General features: G+C 41.6%; 2 protein-coding genes across 3 annotated transcripts; both read left to right on the forward strand.

Moving 5' to 3' along the window:
- Positions 1-169: 169 nt before the first annotated feature.
- rilp (Rab interacting lysosomal protein) lies at positions 170-10,345 on the forward strand. 2 transcript variants are annotated; one of them, XM_030776646.1, is made up of 9 exons: positions 170-565; positions 644-1,006; positions 2,067-2,190; positions 4,230-4,351; positions 5,264-5,449; positions 6,325-6,494; positions 6,667-6,789; positions 6,929-7,033; positions 9,788-10,345. In XM_030776646.1, exons 2-9 carry the CDS (start codon positions 662-664, stop codon positions 9,939-9,941), a joined length of 1,329 nt encoding a protein of 442 aa, XP_030632506.1. In that variant the 5' UTR covers positions 170-565; positions 644-661; the 3' UTR covers positions 9,942-10,345. The 2 variants fall into 2 exon arrangements, with proteins under 2 accessions (XP_030632506.1, XP_030632505.1); XM_030776645.1 differs by having other exon boundaries at positions 170-1,006.
- A 1,686-nt stretch (positions 10,346-12,031) lies between these two features.
- On the forward strand, positions 12,032-19,016 carry scarf1 (scavenger receptor class F, member 1). Its single transcript, XM_030777086.1, has 11 exons — positions 12,032-12,265; positions 12,511-12,572; positions 12,824-12,925; positions 13,150-13,681; positions 15,193-15,411; positions 15,647-15,775; positions 15,887-15,990; positions 16,118-16,229; positions 16,354-16,478; positions 16,572-16,700; positions 17,065-19,016. The coding sequence occupies exons 1-11, from the start codon at positions 12,162-12,164 to the stop codon at positions 18,171-18,173; spliced, it is 2,727 nt and encodes a 908-aa protein (XP_030632946.1). The 5' UTR covers positions 12,032-12,161; the 3' UTR covers positions 18,174-19,016.
- Positions 19,017-19,320: the final 304 nt, after the last annotated feature.

The raw sequence follows: 19,320 nt of genomic DNA on the forward strand, positions 1-19,320 counted from the left end.
ACTCTGTAATCTGTCCCATGACTCTCAGATTACGACATTTCTGTTTTAGAGCTTTGCACAGCGTTTTGGTTTATTTTATTTGCTTCAGCGGACGACGCATGTTTATTAAAATACCCTTAGAGGAAAGCCAATTTGCATGCGTTCTTTCATCCACTTCATTACGGTTGACCTAGCCAGCGAGCGAGTCATGAACACGTGCCGCAGCAAAGCTCTCAAGTTGCAATGGTCAGGAGAGAAGGAGGGTCTATTTAGGAAAACAAACGACCGTGGTCAGTCAAATATCTAACTGTGTCACTGCTTTTCATAAAAACACTGGCTTGCGTACTGTTTCGGACGGCATAGCTACACATTTTGTAGGCTGGTGAGTGTGAGCGTGACGTCGGAAGACATTCGTGTCGCTGCTTGTTTCTCTTTCTACAGCTTGATTCTGCTTGGTACATGTACTTTGAGTAACTCAGGGTAGCTGGCTATAGAATGATGCCGATAAATAATTTCGAAATATACCTTCTCACATCGATATAAACACTCGACAGGTAGAGGACAGCCGTTAAGGACTAAAGGACTGGTAAGGACTCGCTGTGACAGAGGAAATGTCATGCTAGTAATAGTCGTGACAGCTTTCGATTGCCGTTATTTTCCTTAGGTTGGTTCCATTTTAGCAATGGACGGCGAGATAACTGTTGAACCGAGGCAGAACATCAAGAAAGCGGACTGTTTTGAAAAGACGTTTTCAGCATTAACTGTCGACGATGTGTATGAAATAGCTAAATTGATCGGTTCCGAAGTGGAAAAACTTATCGACGGCTATGGCAAAGGGAGCGTGGAGGGTCTGGTGCCCAAAATTGTTAAAGTTTTGGAACTGTTGGAGAGTTTCGCTGCAAGGAACCATGCACACATGTCCAGAGAAGAAGAACTGTTAAAAGCATTTGAGACACTACAGGTACAACAACAGAAAAAACGAGGGTTAAAAGACAGCGGAGACAACAGCAACAACACTGAGTTACGGGTAAGCAGTTACTCCTCTAATCGGATTTCATTCTATATGGAACGTTCACCTTGATATTTACATTTTGAATTGCTACGTTAGCAACATTTGGCGCACTAATGGTCTGATTTAATCTCGTACGCTTCCCCTGGTTGTATTGCTGTCTAGCAGGCTGAACTAGGCCAGTAGTCTGGGTTAGAAATGTTTTCGATTTAATTATCATTGCAACGCCCTTAGCAGTAAAACCAGATTTCAGCAGTGGGACAGATGGAACTAAACTCACATAAAAGGGGTGGATTTTTTTCTGCTGCTTTCGGTCATGCACTCAATCTGATTGTGGCTACCACATCCTATTAAAACAACGACGGTTGATTATGCAACACTTGACGATAATATTCCAGCGGTTTTGAGAAAGTACCGTCTGTTCTCTCGGGAAAGGTTTCTGTAGTGCGTATTTGACATTTGTCTGGATTTTTGTTTCGCTTGACCCACTGCTACAAGGCACCGTTTACTTGCCTTGTTCAGATAGCTGAAGTGATTACTACGGTACACAGTGACTGGTGAAGTTTCACTTGACGATTTTGAGTCACTAAGGAAATGCAAGTCAGGGCCAGTTCCTTTCTTTGCAAAGAACCATGGGGGAGCTCTGGTGCTAGAACGCGACGTTCCACCTAACTACAGTTAGACATTCTGGATCAACTGTCATTTACCCGCGTTATCGTCACCAAGTTAACACAGCTCCCCCTCTCTTTCAGTGCCATCTATTAATATGTAAAAGACAGAATGTTACTCCCGTAAAGTTGTTAGAAAGGGAAAGCACAGCTGAAAATGCCTGCAGCATGCAATTAGGCTTCACCATTATTTTTAGCATCGAAGGTTTCAAATGTCAAATCCATTGCAAAGCATCAGGATGTGAGAATGCATTACTTTTTCATCATCATTATCTGGTTTTACTTTCTTAATAAAGACCCAGTCTGCGTAACGTTCAATGGCTGATAATCTCCCGTAACAGACTCTCAGACAAGTACAGTGTGTGTTTGTCTGGACACAAAACAGTGGTCCCGCTGTTTCTTTCACGCAGGACTTGCAGCAGAAGGAGCAGAAGTGGAGGAATAAGTTAGAAGAAGTCCAGACCCAGATGCTTAAATTGCAGGAGGAGAACCAGGCTCTCCAGAGCCAACTCCAGTGCAGCCACTCCAAAGAAGGTGTCGCATTTAATTTGTTTAACGTGATGACAACATCAGATGTGCACCGCGATTTCACACTCTCTCACTCTTCATCGCACTGCTTTGAACCCAGGGTCAGACCAGTACACACTTTACAGTTCAGAGCAGAGCAAGAACATTTTGGTCACACGGAGGATCCTAATACTGTTTATGATAATTATATGGGTGTCAACCCAAATGGTTTATCTGTAGGAGATAACTTCTTTATTTTATTTATTTTTTTATGAGTTGCAGTTCAATGCACATAAGTTTATAGTACCAGAAAACTGACTGATCCAGTTTGATTTGCTACATGAAAAACAAATGCTAGAGCTGTCTAACCACTTTTAAAAATACCCATAGGGATTAAGACCTGCTGTATGCAGGTTTTTCCAGCTTTGTGTAGGTGAGGTTTACTGAGAAGATTAGACATATGAATGTCAGATCTCAGCACACTGCACGTTGTTGTTTATTGTTTATTTTGATATGAAATGTGATAAACTGCCTGTAAGTGGTCGCTGATACTGAACTAGCATTTTATTTGTTCTATATGTGGGTTGCAGTGCGTGGTCAGGTCTATACAACTGTCTAAGGCATCTCAGAGACTGATGTTTATTTTCTCATTCACTTTCTCCTGGTGTAGAAACTCAACACTTTCGCCTATGTCACCGTCATTCCGTTGTTTTAGAAATGTTTTGAAAGTGTTTTGAAAAGTCGTCTGAATTGGAGCTATGCGCGGCGTAGTCACAGAGTTCAGGTCTACAGGTTTCGCCATTATGATGATCTGTGTTGAGGTTTTGTACAGTTAACTTCCAGGAATTTCATCTCAGTGTATCTTTTTTTCTCAGTACCCCAAAATCAAGTGAATCGTGTGATTGTCTAACACAAGAGTATCCATACGTCAGAGAGGAAATTCAATTTGTGGTGCTTTTGGAAATGGTCCTGTGACTCGTATGCAGTTTTCCATAGGATAATCCAGCATAATTCAATAATATTAATTTAACCATAGGATTCCATGTAAGACTTTCTCAGTTCTGTACAGGAGCAGATCAGATATTCCTATCATAAACACTGATATGATTACCTATGATTGTTTGTTTTTATGGGTCTAACCTGACCCACATATACTTGGATACATAGTTACATTAGTCTGGGTCGTTTTCACATGTGCCCGACCTTAATCTTCGAGACATATTTCTTGGCCGTAAAGAATGTGGTTAACTAGGTATTGCAGATGGAGAGGTGTGTTTAACTGGGCCAAATGTAATCACTTATTTCAGTAAGGTTAATCCAAGACTTAAAAGCAACTGTAGGGAATGTTGATCTGCCCACGTGTTGAAACTCTTTAGGTCGTCTGACAAGCCGTGGCCTGATGTTTTGGTTTAAGTGGAAAGTTGAAATGCAGTATCAATGTTATTTGGCAAGCTTTAGACCAGTGTTGTTCCCTGTTAAAACCGTTTGAGTAGTGAAAGTTATGTGAGAAGCTTCAGTATGAGTTAAAGCATGTCTTTGGCTGGACAAAAATGCTGAAAGGCAAGTTTTTGTTTCTGCTAAAACTCAAACTCAAACTTGGCCTCAATGAAATTTCAAAATGAACAAGCAAGAACACAAATTAAAACCATCAGTGTTCTTGTAAGAATGACCTTTTAGTTGTCTTAATTAGCATTCTGAAAGGTTGGCAGTAAAATCAAACACATGAGGATACTCTTTGGGTTTACCAAACTATTAAAACTAGTGATTTCTTACCCCCGCCCCTTCCTCTCATGCATTGGTTTCTACCAAGTACATATCACTATGTATGTATCAGGCCAGATGTAGCAGTCTCCACCCTACACAACTAATTTCAGCCAATCAGAATCTGTAGGAGATATTATGATTTGTTTATTAACATTTGCTTTTGATGACACCATCTAATTGCATTCACTGTTAGTTATTGCCTCAGTTGACAATGTGAACACTGCACTCACAGTAAAGCTGATTTATTGTGTAATGATGGGCTGCCTTTCACTTGAACCCCTTCTCCACCCCTCCTATCCCAGACCACACACATCGACAGGAGAGAGAGGTGATGCTCAAACTGAAGGAGGTGGTGGACAAACAACGGGATGAACTTCGAGCAAAAGTGCAAGAGATTTCCAGCATGTCGAAAGAAGTGGAGGCGGTAAGGATCTCTACACACTGGCCTGCTCACACTGTTACTTACACACACACACACACACGCACACACAAAATACCAACTCCCACTGCTGGACTGCACATGATAAGCCATGTCAATGCTTGAGATAGCAAAGGCGACAAAGACGGTTATAGAGACTGGACTGCATTCACAGGCTCAAGGTCGCTAAGCACCTGCAGTGCCAGGAATATGTTATTCTGTAAACAGTAGCTGAGTGGATATGCTTCAGAGAACGGACAAAAACTGGGTTTTGAACCTTTCTGTTGGCTGGCTTTGTGTCAGGAGCTGAAAGACCAAAAAAACAAAACACGCCTTACAGAGAACATGCCTGAGCGAAAATCGTGTTTTCTCTTGTCAACATAAAACCCTCGCTCTTTGTTGGAGAGCATAGCATTTTTGGTATACGTTGGAACAGGACAAAGTCAACAGACTTTGACACACTGACAACGTTTGATGTTATATCTGTATGTTCTTAACATAAAAAGGAAATGTTTACTGCTCAAGCCAACAGTGAAGTAACCAAAATTTACAAGCAGCAGCTGCTGGTGTTTACCATATGCATATAGTACATGGTAAGGAGCCAAAGCTATGTCAAACCCAAGAATGTACTAGAAGCTTGAAGTAAAGTGGCCTATGATCCTCTTTAGAATTTAAATGAGGCAAAATGCTTAAGTGCTATCAAACATCTGCCTCATATCTTTTATTACTGACCGTTGGAAATCATTTAACTATTTAAATATGAATATGTGACATAGAGAAGTTCTTATTGTTTGGAAATGAGTATTGTTTACTGAAGTTTGTTGAAGTTCTGTTGTTTGCTTTGCTACATGTAAAAGACTAATCACGTATTCTTGTATGGATGTGTGTGTGTGTGTGTGTGTGTATTACATACTGCAGCTGCAGGAGCAGTTGGATCGTTTTATGAAGATGAATGGGGAGCTGAGGCATAAACACAGTGTAGCACAGGCTCAGGTAAAGAGTGCAGTGGAGCGCAGGGCTGACCTCGAGGCGGATCTGTGTGAGAAACAGAAGGAGATTGACAGGCTCACTGCCCAACTGGAGAAAGCAAATGTGGCCAGTGAGGTAGCTAGCCTCTCTCTCTCTCTTTCTCTCTCTCTGTCTGTCTGTCTCTCATGCATTTCACACTCTCCCTTCTCTCTCTCTTCATTTTTCAGTCTGTCTGTCTTTCTCTCTCTCTCTCTCTCTCTCTCTCTTTCTCCTTCTATCTCTTTGTGTGTGTGTGTGTGTGTGTGTGTGTGCATATCCTATAGTATCTCTCAACCAGAAAGCCATAGTGTTCCAGTATTTACTAATAACCCTGTCTTCTCTCTCCATATTTGAGTTTAGAGGTTGTTTACCAGTAAAAACTTACCAGTTTTTTAATGGGTGTAATTCTAATGGGATGTTCCCTCTTGTGTCGGGTCAAAAAGTTCAGGAACTTGTGTTGGAATCGAAACCTTGTACTGTAAATATTTGTCTTTAAATATTTGTATCTGTGCCGTTCGGTCACCATGGCAGGACAGTCGAAAGTAGTGGGAAAAAATGTAAAAATGCTAAAAGAGAGGAAGAAATCTCTGTTCTGTTTATTAAACCCAGCAGCTTAAAATAGCATAAAAAAATGGTGTCATCCTTAGAGATTTTAAATAACTTTCCATACTCTTCGTTGCTCCCACTGCTTGTCATTTGATTTGACCTTTTAATCCCATGTCTAGGACACTTTTAATGTCAGTTTATTTTGCTTTAATCAATAATGCAAAGTCCCCCAACTATAAACCAGCTGTGAATCATAGCACTGAATCACATGATGGGGAATTTCCTCACCTACGTGATTTTACACACATAATACTTATCATGCCTTTTATAACACTCTCTGTTGTTCTTTTATTTCCCTTGATGGCACTCAGTTCAGTCTTGTGACCCGGAGGTTTCACTCTGTCCCGTATGTTGTCCTCCCACAGACGAGCTCATGTAAACCAGGCATTGACCTGACCAATAAGATGGTCATCGACTTGAACGATCCCAACCGTCCGTGTTTCACCAAACAGGAAGTGAGGGATATGCTGTTTGAGAGAAACGAGTTGAAGGCAAACCTCTTTCTGGTCCAGGAGGAGCTGGCCTATTACCAGAGGTGACACATATCAGTCAGATTTAAGCATGTTCTCACATATGTATTTGAAATATAGACGTCTAATTTTGGGTGTTGACCTACTGAAATCCTTTACTTTATATCATACTGAATAGCAGTGTGTGTGTGTGTGTGTGTGTGTGTGTGTGTGCGCGCATGTGGTTAATTTTTCCAGGGAGATCCTGAATGACGAGCGATGCCCAGGCTTTTTACTGGAAGCAGTGCGTTCGGCCATAAAGAAACAGAGGACTGTTATTAAGGCCAAAATGCTCGGCATCCCTGAAGACGAGTGCAGCAGGTTGGTCCAAAAATAGATCTAAATAACATGCTTGATTTTTGACTGTTAGACTGACAGACATAGACAAGGTGAATGTATATGTCGGTAACTCTCTGTTGGTGTGTGTATGTGTGTGTGTGTGTGTGTGTGTATCCTGCAGTGATGAGGAGAAGGGACCCCTGTTTGAAAGAGGGAAGGCAGACAACAATACAAGCTCAACAGACTGCATGGACAGCAAACCTCCAGAGTCACGCATCCAAACTCTGTAAGTGCTCCTGCTCACTGAACACATAATGTCTTATAATGTCTTATCTCAGGTAAGGAGTGACTTATAACATCCTTAATTACATACACAATCCTCCTCAGCAGTGATGCATTTGTACCAAAGAAATATTTACCAAAATTGGGTGGCATTTTAATAACAGATGAAAGTGCAGGCAAAAAATACTCAGGAACTTATTAAATAAGATGACACATAGAGATTTGCCGGCATTAAATTGGCAACTTATGTGAGCTGTCAATGTTTGCATGAGTACTTGAATCAGTTGTCATGAGTGAGAAGAGCAAAATGCATGATGGAGTGCACAAAGAGGGGAGAAGGTGCACATAGATAGATCTGTGCATTCACTGTTTGACTCTAAAGCAGAATCACATTCAAGTAAACCAGTTCAGAGTGACAGTATCTCTCTGTCCTTCTGTTGTTTTGGTGTAGTCATCAAGTGCTTTGTGGCAATAAAAAAAATAATAATCAAACATCATTCAAGCAATCGCTTCAGATACATTCTCCAGTCACTTTTTAGACCTACAAGAGAAATTATTGGAAAACCCATGTAAGGTTAGAGTAGTATCATTATTGTTGTTGTTGCTGAGATAGAACAAACTGTTGACTTGAGGATGGAGTTTCACGTCCAACTGAGCTGGATTCACACAGGGGCTCCTGATTTGCTGTCACTTGTCTCAGTCTGAGTCGAGTCATTTTAAAGGCATGTCTGTTATTGAAATGTGTTTTATGTGGAGATGGTTTGCACCTGATTATTATTGATTTATACGCTGAGACTGGAAGATTATTCACAAACAGGCAACAGCTTGTGGACTTCATTTTTTCTGCACAATCAAATCAGCTTCCATTATTGGCTTTCTTTGCAAATTATAGCATAGCGATTGCCCTGTGGGTTACATGAGATGGACAAACTCAGCTAATGAAGAACCTGCAGTAGATTTAAGTGAGGTAAAGTACTTTTGGAGAAAGGTCGCTCTGAGTGTAAATAAACAGAAGTGTAGAATGAGAGAGAGATTATTCTTAATGTAAATAAACAGAAATGTAGAATGAGAGAGAGATTATTCTGAATGTAAATAAATAGAATGAGAGAGAGATTATTCTGGATGTAAATAAATAGAATGAGAGAGAGATTATTCTGGATGTAAATAAATAGAAGAGTAGAATGAGGGAGAGATTATTCTGAATGTAAATAAGCAGAAGTGTAGCATGAGTGAGAGATTATTCTGAATGTAAATAAATAGAATGAGAGAGAGATTATTCTGGATGTAAATAAACAGAATGAGAGAGAGATTATTCTGGATGTAAATAAATAGAAGTTTAGAATGAGAGAGAGATTATTCTGAATGTAAATAAACAGAAGTGTAGCATGAGAGAGAGATTATTCTGAATGTAAAAAAAGTAAGGATAGGTTCTAGTGTTATAGCTTTGATGTATCTGTATGATAACATGATATCTGTATGACATCTGCACCATACAGTTTGCTTCCACTTGTTAAGTTCTCTACATCATTATGTGGTACCCACAGCTGCACAATGACACTTTCTTCCATGTCTCATGTCAGCTTAGCCTTGCATGCATTGTCGTTACTCATTTTTTGACTTGCTTTGGATAAAAGCTTCTGCCAAACGAATAAATGTAAACAGAAATGTAAATAACTAGGGGTGTGGTACAAGACAGAGATTATCCCAACTGGAAATAAATACAGGTAAATATAAGTTAAAATAAGTTAAGAATGAGAGAATTGTACCTGTTGGCTGCAGGCCAAACCTGGGTGAAATAACATGCACAATTAGTAACATTCTCTGTCATTAAACATGTATTATAACATATATAAAATGTAATTACTTTTGGCAGATGATGGCCACAGTGTGCATGTAAATCCTTACAGAGATTCTTGCAGGAATGCTCTTTTAAGACTTGGCACTGTTTCATAAGAGAGACCGCATTCATAAAGACTGCTCTGGCATTGACACTCGACAATCCTGTTTTAATCTTCTCACTTGGTGCTGTTCTTGTGCTTTATTGTGTTTGGCACACGAAGAATAGCATTTGAAAGTCTGTTTGTGAGAGTCAGATATGCAATGGCGTTGTTGTGGATTTATGAGCCCGTCTGAGAAGTAATTAGCATCTTTGAAGCTTTGTCTTCCAGTGGGTAATCCCAGTGTAAAACAGACAGCACTTTAGCCAGGTGTGCCAATCTGGACCAGATCCATTTCTGTACTGATAGACTGGATTATGGGGTTTTTTTAGGTTATTGTGCGTAAGACAGTGGATCAGGACCCAGAGTTGTCGTTGTGAAGAGAGAAAAGAGAGTTTGGCTCCTTTGTACTGAGCCATTAGGGCTTTTGGAACTATTGTTTTGTCTGCTGACACCTACTGGGAAATGGACAATACTGTCAGTTGTCTATTGACACCTCTCTGGGAAAAAATCTTGTAGACATGTATATTTTTTTCTAAATGTACGTCCTATGTTTTTTAAATTTTTTTTTTAGTTAGGTTGTTTTGACTTGCTGCTCGAACTGTATGCTAAACCATAATTAATGTGCTCTCTGGGCGATTATCTTTAAGAGTGACTCTCTGTTGTGTTTCCCTTTGCTAAGGTACACAGTGCTCAAGTTCACATTGTTTTGTTTTGTTTTTTTTAGCTGATTTTGAACTCTTGTTTGGGAAAAGAGGAAAACCTCTCCACAGTTGTCCTGACCCTTTATCTGTTTTGTCCCTATGGTTTTGTTCCCTCAGATTTGGTTTCCTGACCAGGTCAGGCTCTGGCCGAAGCCCCAGCCACCAGAACGCTGGCTGGGAAATCCTCAACACCGATGAGATGGAGCCTGAGGCAGAGACAGAACCCCGTCAATCACCCCAACACCGCCTCTCTCATGACCAAGACAAATGAGAGCCCTGAGAAATCAGAGATCTAACTGCACAGACACTCAACAGTAGTTGAAGTTTTAATGGGACTTTCATACTGTAGTGTATGGATGTACACAATTAACAGACCTTGTTAGTATACATGTCACTGAATTGTTCAATTAAAATCAGTGACTGGAGAATCTCTTTAAAATAATGAGTAGATTTGCAGCTCTCAAATGCTTATTTCATACCTCGTTTTGTATTCAAGATGAGTAACTACTATACAGTAACCATGGATACCCACATGTCCTTATCCTACAGTGAAAAAATAGAAGTTATTTTTATAGATGTGATTTTTATTATATGATTTTTAACCAAAGATCCAAACATGTATTAATACCAAAAATCATATAATATAACGGCACAAACTGTTGTCACGAGGGTGCAGTATAATGTCTTATTAGTGTTCTGTAGTTCAGATTAAGCTGATGTTAATGATGAACCCTTTATGCAGCAATTGATGTGATTCTAACCTTATCCCTATGGAATTTGTTTTCTGTGGGCTCCTTCTGATAGCTGCCATTCCGTGTCTTTTGCATGGACGTATTTTTATGTGCTGTTTTTGTGTCTTCCCATCATTTTACTAACATCGTATGACATCGTGCCATATTTTGCATTACTCCCAATCCAGGCAGACAGACATGTCCTCAGACTGTCTTTACAACCATGTTGTAACACTACACTGTTTTAGTTTAAAAAAAAAAAGCCTGTCAAAGTAAGCAAAATAGGGACATGCTGTACAACAGGAAATTATAGAGATACATAATACAGCACATAATAATGTATAAACTACCCAACAGCAAACAGTAAAATAGTAATATATTGGATATTAGAGAGAGAGAGTGTCCTGGTGAAAGTATTGAGTTGTTCGTAACTGTATGAAATAATGAGACATATTCATCTCTCTGCACTGGTCACAGAAAACGTTCTTCAAATACTGACGCAGTGGACAAGTTGTGGACAAATGTAAATGTCAATATTTGACAAAATTGCAATTCCACTTTTTTTTCATTAGAGGTCGCCATTCCCCTTTTTTCAATTCCCGTTTAAGGTGATCTCCCGGATGCCATTTTGTACAAATCCGTATTGAATAATGACATGAGGAGGAACTTACTAATGGTTAAACTTACTGTGTGGGGGAGGGAGAGTAAGTTCGCTGTATTTTTGGAACTTCCCACAGTCACGTCTACCACGTGAAAACCTGCCGTCTGTTTTGTGAGACCAGGTTGGTCCGCATATGGATCATGACGAGGGCATTAACATCATGCCGGGGGCTGGACTATAATGAGCCTAAGGTGGTCCTCTCTCTTGGAGAGGAAGTTAGTGTTTCCCACAGGGGAAATGATAAATCAGATGTGTGTGCTTAAAAACCTCTGTGTGGAAGTTTAAAAAAGAGAAGAAAAAAGGAAAATCCATAGTAACATATGACACTTCCACCGACCAGTGGTGAACGGGTACTATTTCTCCCATTAAACCCTCTTAAATAAGCTCTCTGATTAACTTAAGAGAGCAGATGACAATTTTAACCATCCCTCTGTTGGCATTTGTATCGATATATACTTTATTTTTATAAGCATGTGTATTTTTTAATGAAGAAGCCATGGAGCTATAAAACTAAATAAATATTTAGAGTGTAATTTGTCTTGGTCCCTGAGTCTCTGTTAACTGTGCTCTTCAGTGTCGTGATGGCACTTTTGGGATGTGCAGTGCTGGTTGTGTTGTGAGGACGGAATTATCTGGCTTTCACTCCGTCTCTCTCTTCCTCTCATAGACACACACACACAGACGCAAATGTGCATGTTTGTAATGTCATACACACACATGCACACAAACACACACATTTTTTGCAAACACACCCACACACACACACACGCACGCACATACATCTCTCCTCCAAGCTGTGCTGTAGGGTTGTGTCTTTAAGCAGCCAAATAGTTAATTGAATAGGAGGAAGCTGCCTTCACTTCCTCAGGAAACTTGCAAAGGAAATTGAGGGGTTTCGGAGAAGCTGGCTTCCAACAGGCCTAGAATAGTCAGGCTTAAAAAGAGGGGAGAGATAGAGGGGAAGAGAAGAGTTTGTGGCCGTGGCTGACTCCAGAGACTGGATCCGTTCCTGAGAGAGGTGTTCTAGGCTCTGTGGGACTGCTCCTGTCCCATCAGAGAGGTACTGAGCCTTTTGGACCGGTTCTACTCAGGGGTGAAGATGGTTTCTCTCCTGGCTTGTCTTGGGCTAGTGTTCTACTGCTGCTCTTTGTCCTCTGGTCAGAAACTCTCTCCTACAGGGAAGAATGTCTGTAAGAACCCAAGGTACTTTTATTTTACTGGGTTTTTTTTTTTTTTTTAATTTTCTTTCTCAGTTGAATTCCCTCTGTTCAAGTGAATTCAAATTTCTTTATTCCCTGTACATTTCTCTATTCATTCTAATACTTCTCTGCAACAATAAAAAAAAATTCAGTTAGGGAGCAACTTTTCAATATTTCTCATTCTCATTAAATTTATTGAGACTCTGTTATATAAGTTTCTTTAAGAATCTTATTTTTATCTATGACTAGCGATCTGTCTTCTCTGGTCTGCTGCGATGGATGGGCACAGGAAGGCAATGAATGCACTCAACGTGAGTATTATTTCTCTCAGCTGTTCATATTTTTGGGTGCCATAACCGAAACTTTTTTTGTTTTTGCCTTAGACAGAGCAGTTAGTTTAAACTGAACTCTGGCTCTTCGCTGGCCCTCACATTCTGAAACACCCAGAGTAAAGTGGAAGTTCTAACTGTGAATACAGCACGAGTAAGAGAGAGGGAGAGGGAGATGTGTGTGTGTGTGTGTGTGTGTGTGTGTTTAATGCCCTGATTCTGCTATGTCACAGCTCTGTGTGAGGGAGAGCGGGCTTGCCAACAGGATGAAGTGTGTGTGTACCCAGGAATGTGCCGGTGCAAACCGGGATTCTACGGTGCCCAGTGCAAGACTCGTGAGTACAATAACTAGACTGGCAGTGTCTGTTTTAAACAAGGTCTCATTACTGGTTATTTCTAGTAAATGATGAGAAACCGTCATTAATCTCAATAAAGACTACGAATATTGCCAAAATATCTGTTTATATTCTTTCAGTTACTTCGTAATGTCTGTCTGAGGGTTTGTTTGAAAGTCTAACACAAACAGATGTTTTAATTTCTGAATCGATCCCATGTGCAGGCTGCCCTCCTGAGTTCTGGGCCCCCGACTGCCGTGAGGTCTGTCTGTGTCACCCTAACGGGCAATGTGACCCGGTGACGGGGGAGTGTACCTGCCGGCCCAATCGCTGGGGTCCGCTCTGCCAGAACGAGTGCAGGTGCGGCCGACACGGACGCTGCAACCAGGTCCACGGCAACTGCACCTGCGACGAGGGCTGGTGGACGCCCACCTGCAGCAAAGCCTGTCTGTGTTACCCAGGCACATCCACCTGCGACCCTGCCACAGGCCACTGCCGCTGCAATACCGGCTACTGGGGTCCCAAGTGCAGCCTGCGATGCAACTGCATGCTGTCGCCATGCCAACAGCGAACCGGGACCTGCCAGTGCAAGCAGGGGTTTTGGGGACCGGTTTGCGACCGGCGCTGCAACTGTGACCTGAATCATGGGGGATGTGACCCGGTTAGTGGGGAGTGTGTGTGTGATCCTGGATACCAGAATCCCTTCTGTCACATGACTTGTGCTGCAGGAACATATGGCAGTGGATGTGAAAAGAGGTGAGTTTCACAAAGCACGGTGTTTGAGGTACATTAGGTTACCGCTGTAGCTGGACAGTGAGGATGTGTCTGGCGGGAGCTATGGTTGTGTCAGTAGGATGCCGATGATGTGATACCGTTGATGCTTGGGAATATGACCAGAAATCAACATAACATGACATTTTGATATTTACCTTGGTAACAAAAAGTATTTTTTTGTAAAGGAAACCATGCAATTATACGGTTTATATACAATCATGGCATTTCCATTTACATTATCCTTTTTGTGTGTGTAACAACTGTAATAGACTTACAACAATTCAAACAAACGTTACTGAATATTTTAGTCTTCGAGTCTTTTTTGGTAAATTTTCATTACGTGGTTCAGCACTACTAAGATCTACCAATGGTGTTTATACACACTGTAGACTGTTATTCAGTGTTAATTTTTTTACACATTTTTAAAATTTAGTCATAGTCGTAGTCTTTTGACTAAACTGTCCCTTAAATTTAGTCAGATATTAGTTATGTCATATTAATTCAGTTTAGTCAGGAACTCACTGACTAAAATGGCACATCATTTTAGTCAACGAAAATAATATCATTTTAGTTGACGAAATTACATTTATCAAATTGTAACAATTCTGTAGATTAGAACTAGAGATGTATTTCCGCCAGAAAATGCAGATATAATTGCGCCGCAGCATCAGTGTTTGATTCATACTGCTTTGAGCTAGCTACTCACTTCGCGGAACAAAAGACCATTGAATCCAACTATCAACTGCTGCTGTGTGCAATCCCTCATCGTAGCTCTAGAAATCTAGAACTTCCCCCATTCATTTTCAATGGGCAAATACACAATTAAAACGGCAAAAAACAAACAAACAAACAAACAAACGAAAAAAAAAAACGAGTGGACCAATCAGTTAGCTGTATACAAGCACACTACACAGCATTAGAACAAACCTGCTGCCGCTGCAATGGAATCGATATGGTGAAAGCTGCGGGGGTACATACGGTCAGAAAAACGGAATAATAAAGAACTGTCATACATTTGACCTTTTCCTCCCCGCTTCTGGAGAATTTCCATACCATACAGCTTTTTGAAGTCACGACGATGAAATGGAAGAAATGAGTGCAGATGTTTCCTTAACGATAGTTGTCTGTCGATAACGAGCATGCGTTTTCTACTGCTCCTTTGCAACAGTAAATGCGTATCCGTGATTGGACTATTTAAATCATCCATGATCTTTCTAAAATGTTTTAGGATATAATAAACGCCTCACAATGTTTTTGTTTCACCTAGTCGTCATCATCGTTGACTAAATTAAAAATCCCTTTGTCAACGAATATTTTCGTCATTAATTTCGTCGACGAGATTAACACTGCTGTTCAGCTGTAGTCATTGTGCACAGTTCTGTGAGTTGTCTGTGAATGTAGCTGTGATTACTGTGAGCAGTTCTGTGAATTGTCTGTGTGTATTTAGCTGTGGCCACTGTGCACTCTTCTGTGAGTTATCTTTGTGTGTTTAGCTGTGGTCACTGTGCAGGGGGCAAGCCCTGCTCTATAGAGAATGGCTCCTGTGACGTTTGCATGCCAGGATGGAACGGCACACGTTGTGATAAACCCTGTCCGCATGGTTACTATGGAAACCACTGCCAGGAGGTGTGTCCTCACTGCAAAAACGAAGAGCCCTGTGACCCAGAGACAGGGGCATGTTCCCGCTGTGATACAGGCTGGACTGGGCCCCGGTATGATTTGCTCTTTGTTTTGTGTTGCACTTGAATTAGAAGTTCTCTATTGTGTATAAATAACCTCAAAAATTGTTTTCGCTGTATTTTTCAGTTCTGTCGTAAATAATCTACCATCATTTCTCTTTGAAGCTAAATGCTGTGAATGATATGCAATTCAACACTTAGAGCATTTTATCCGTCTTAAATTAGACACTATCTATTTTAAAGTTGTTTGTTTTTCTCGTCTCTGCAGATGCGACCGGCTCTGTCCAGACGGGACCTTTGGAGATGGCTGCCGCCTCCCGTGCAGCCCCTGCTTTCACGGCCAGTGTGATCATGTGACCGGGAGCTGTGTGTGTCATCCTGGCTTTCAGGGTGAAAGGTGAGAGTGCAGTATGTAAACACAGCGGGCAGTCTGGTTATGAATATTATGGTTTATGAATATCAGAGCTTATGACTGTCACTCAGACACTGCTCCCGATTCATCCTGCAGCTGTAACAGTACATGTCCCAGCCACCTGTATGGTGTTAACTGCTCCTCCGTGTGTGACTGTGGAGACATCCCATGCCATCCAGCCACGGGGGCGTGCCAAAACAGTATGACTAGCAATACTCTCTTCAACAGAAACATTGGGTTCATTACCTCAGAAACTTGCACTGATACTTTGCAGAAATAAGAATTAATCTCTTGCCATTCCACTCTGTGTGTGTGTGTGTTTATTAGGTAATCATGCAGGTCTTATAGCTGGGCTCCTGATTCCTCTACTGATTTTAATACTGGCACTACTGTTCTGTTGTTGCTGTTGCGGGCAAAGCCCTGCGGACGGGAAAGACAGGTTAGACTCTTTCATTTCTTATTCTCTGTTCCCTTTCCCCAAGTTTTGCTACTGTTAAAACTCCACAAACGTGGAAATACAGACGTAGGGCAGAATACGAGACAGATATGTTCTCCTCCCATAGGATGGCAGTCGGAGATGGGGGGACCGCTGTCCGAATGAAGCACCACGTCTACAACGTTTTGGCTAACATGGGCTCGGCCATGCCCTGTCTAACACTTTGGTCTTCAGGCCTACCTAGAGTCACAGGTAAGACAAAATATCAGCAGCAAAATAGAAATCTCTCATAAATAATAAACTTTCCCAGCGTGAAAATTACACTGGTCCCCTTTCTCTCCCCAGTGTCTCACCATGATCCTGAGCTTACCTTCAACCACAGCTTTATCGAGCCCCCCTCCTCCGGCTGGGTCACCGACAACTCCTTTGAGAGTGATGAGGGGGAGGAGCTCTACTGCGTCCCACCCAGGGAAGGTAAAGGAACCTCTGTGTCCACCGCGTCTGCTTTTTTTCCCCACCTTTCACTCTGCTGTTCTTATCTTTTCTTTTGTTACTGTTTTGGGACAGCTGTGTCCTCCAGTTGTTTGTTTCCTCTCTTCTAATCTTCATACTGTCAGGACACCGAGGTTAAACGATAAGTAACTGAATATTTGGATTTAGGATTTGTTTACTGCATTCAAACACTCCTGATGTCTTAAGAGGAAACATGTTTGCTGTGTTCTGAGCAGTGTCATTTACAAATTGCACTGATAACGTGGTTTCCTGTCTCTCTGTAATTACATTGTCCCATGCTCCTGTGAGCACTCACCACTTCATTTTCTCTCCTGTGTTGAGACAGATATTCCTGCGGTGGCTGGAGGAGAATTCCAGGAGCTCAGTTCCAAGTGCAACATGTTCCCTGACCCGTCTGCGTTCAACAGCGAGGACATGGCCCTTGCATTTGGAATTCCGCGAACTTCCAGCATCGCCAAGTCCAAGCGGCCGTCTGTCTCTTTTGCGGAGGGCACCAAGTTCATCTCCAAAGAGCGACGTGGTTCTGCCCAGGACCTTCCCCTGTCTGCTGCCCGTAAACCCAAAGCTCCCTGGGGTGTCCTCATGGTCTCTGCACTCCAGGGCCAAATAAATAGGGTGGACGGTGAAGGAGAGAGAGAGAAAGAGGTTGAAGTGGCAGAAGATGGGGACCCTATGTGTGGGGAGGGAGATCCTAGCTCAGACACCCCACAAACAGGCAAAGAGAGGTTCAGTGGTGCCTCATCACGGACAAGCCTGACTGTTCCTGGGGGGAGGCGACGAACCCTGTCCAACACCAGGAGGACTGCACAATCACAGGCTGCTTCATCGTCTGAAGGACAGGCACCTGAAGCAGGTGAGGGGAAGTTGACCACGGTGTATGTGACTGTTGGGAAGGCACCACGGGCATCCAAGCAGGAGCCCGTCTCTGAAGGCCCAGTGCAGGCCATGCTGCGTAGGCTTGGCAGCCTCCAGAAACAGAGAGAAGAGGCCACAAGGCCTGGAGGCAAGGGACAAGCTGTGGTCAAACCCCCGCGGAGGAAGTTAGGAGCACGGGCCAGCGCTTGGGAGCAGGAGTCTGGAGCTGGTTGCACTGCAGATGTGACCATGAGAAAAGCCAGCCTGAGGAAACACAGTTCTCTGAGCTCTCCTGGCGCCGTTTGCTCGACGGACACTCCCTATGAGAACACCCCAAAAAGACCACTCTCCTCCATACTGAAGAGCGTGCCGGAATATTCCACACCGAGGTCAGAGGCTGAATACGAGTCACTTGCGAATGCATCATCTTTCCCTGATGCTGAGGGGAAAAGTTCTTACCAGACAGTGGGGGCCTCTGAGACAGAGTCTAATTCAGCTGAGGTCATTACTAATGAAGTAGCTGTGACCAGTGTGGATGAAGGACCAAAGTATGAAAATGTTTTCATAAAGCAGTCATGATTTCAGGTGTTTGCACCTCTGCCTATAGCCATAAAGGGACATACAAAATTTAAGAATTACACTAAAAATAGAAATCCTTTAAAGGATTTGCAAAATCCTTTAAAGTTTTCACATACTGTTGACTTCTCTTTGTAAATGAAGCCTCTCACTTAGTAGCTGTGCTACAGTGAAATCAAAGACAGCTTAGACATAAAACCAGTTGCAAACTGCATTCTGGAACATCAAAATGAAACACGGCACATTATTTGATAATATTTGGTCATTTTAAAATTTTTGTATCACCTATCTTTATAAAGATTTAGGTGCAACTGTGTGTAATATATGTGATATCACTCTTCCTGTAAAATAGACAGCTAGCAATCTCAAAATGTTGAAGTTTTTTTCATTTAGTGTTTTTTTTTAAAAATCATCTCCATATTCTATTCTGTGTAATGTTGTGGTATTTTACCCATGTGCAGTGAACTGACTTGATTTGAAACCTTTGGAATCTGGCAGTGTATACAGATTCAGCTGTTGTAAGATTATATCAACATACATCAACAACTTTTCATTTCCCAGCATGACAATGTACACACAGCTCACATTAACAAACAACAGTAAGCCTACTGTTAGCATGTGTTAGTATCGTGAGAGCTCTGAGATCGGGTTTATGCATGCCAGTGTAAAAAGAAATACGCCGGAAAAAAACGACTGTGACTTTTGCTGTCATGTTATGTTAGAGCTGTTATATTTGTACTGTAACTGACCATTCAAGTTCTGTGAAGCAATTTAAGATTAGACAAATATGACATTGAAAAAAATATGATACAAATATGATGTTGAAAAAAAAAGTGATGTGAATAAGTGTTGTGTTGTGGTTTATTCCCTTTCATGAAGCTTTTCTAAATAAATTGACTGATTTCCAAATCGTGGAAACAAATCAAGCTTTTATTCATAATTTGCTTTGTGTCTCTGCCCAAGGATATTCAACGCAGTGTGATGCTCGAGATTAATTAAGAGCACACCTACATAAAGAGGCAAGAAGAGCGGGATGCGGGAACTAAACACTAGGAACTTTACTGAAAATTAAACAAAGAAATAACCATGGAAACAATGTGTATGTAGAATGATAACGAAGGCAAAGACAAATCTCAAGAAGAACAACAAG

Source organism: Chanos chanos, chromosome 6 (genome assembly GCF_902362185.1).
Source record: "Chanos chanos chromosome 6, fChaCha1.1, whole genome shotgun sequence".
NCBI lineage: Eukaryota > Metazoa > Chordata > Actinopteri > Gonorynchiformes > Chanidae > Chanos > Chanos chanos.

Coding starts and splice junctions, on each gene's coding strand:
- rilp (XM_030776645.1), top strand. CDS start 662: ATGGACGGCGAGATAACTGTTGAACCGAGGCAGAACATCAAGAAAGCG. Junction 5,450..6,324: donor AAGCAAATGTGGCCAGTGAG/GTAGCTAGCCTC, acceptor GTCCTCCCACAG/ACGAGCTCATGTAAACCAGG. Junction 6,495..6,666: donor GAGCTGGCCTATTACCAGAG/GTGACACATATC, acceptor TAATTTTTCCAG/GGAGATCCTGAATGACGAGC.
- scarf1 (XM_030777086.1), top strand. CDS start 12,162: ATGGTTTCTCTCCTGGCTTGTCTTGGGCTAGTGTTCTACTGCTGCTCT. Junction 13,682..15,192: donor GGCAGTGGATGTGAAAAGAG/GTGAGTTTCACA, acceptor TTGTGTGTTTAG/CTGTGGTCACTGTGCAGGGG. Junction 15,991..16,117: donor CACGGGGGCGTGCCAAAACA/GTATGACTAGCA, acceptor TGTGTTTATTAG/GTAATCATGCAGGTCTTATA.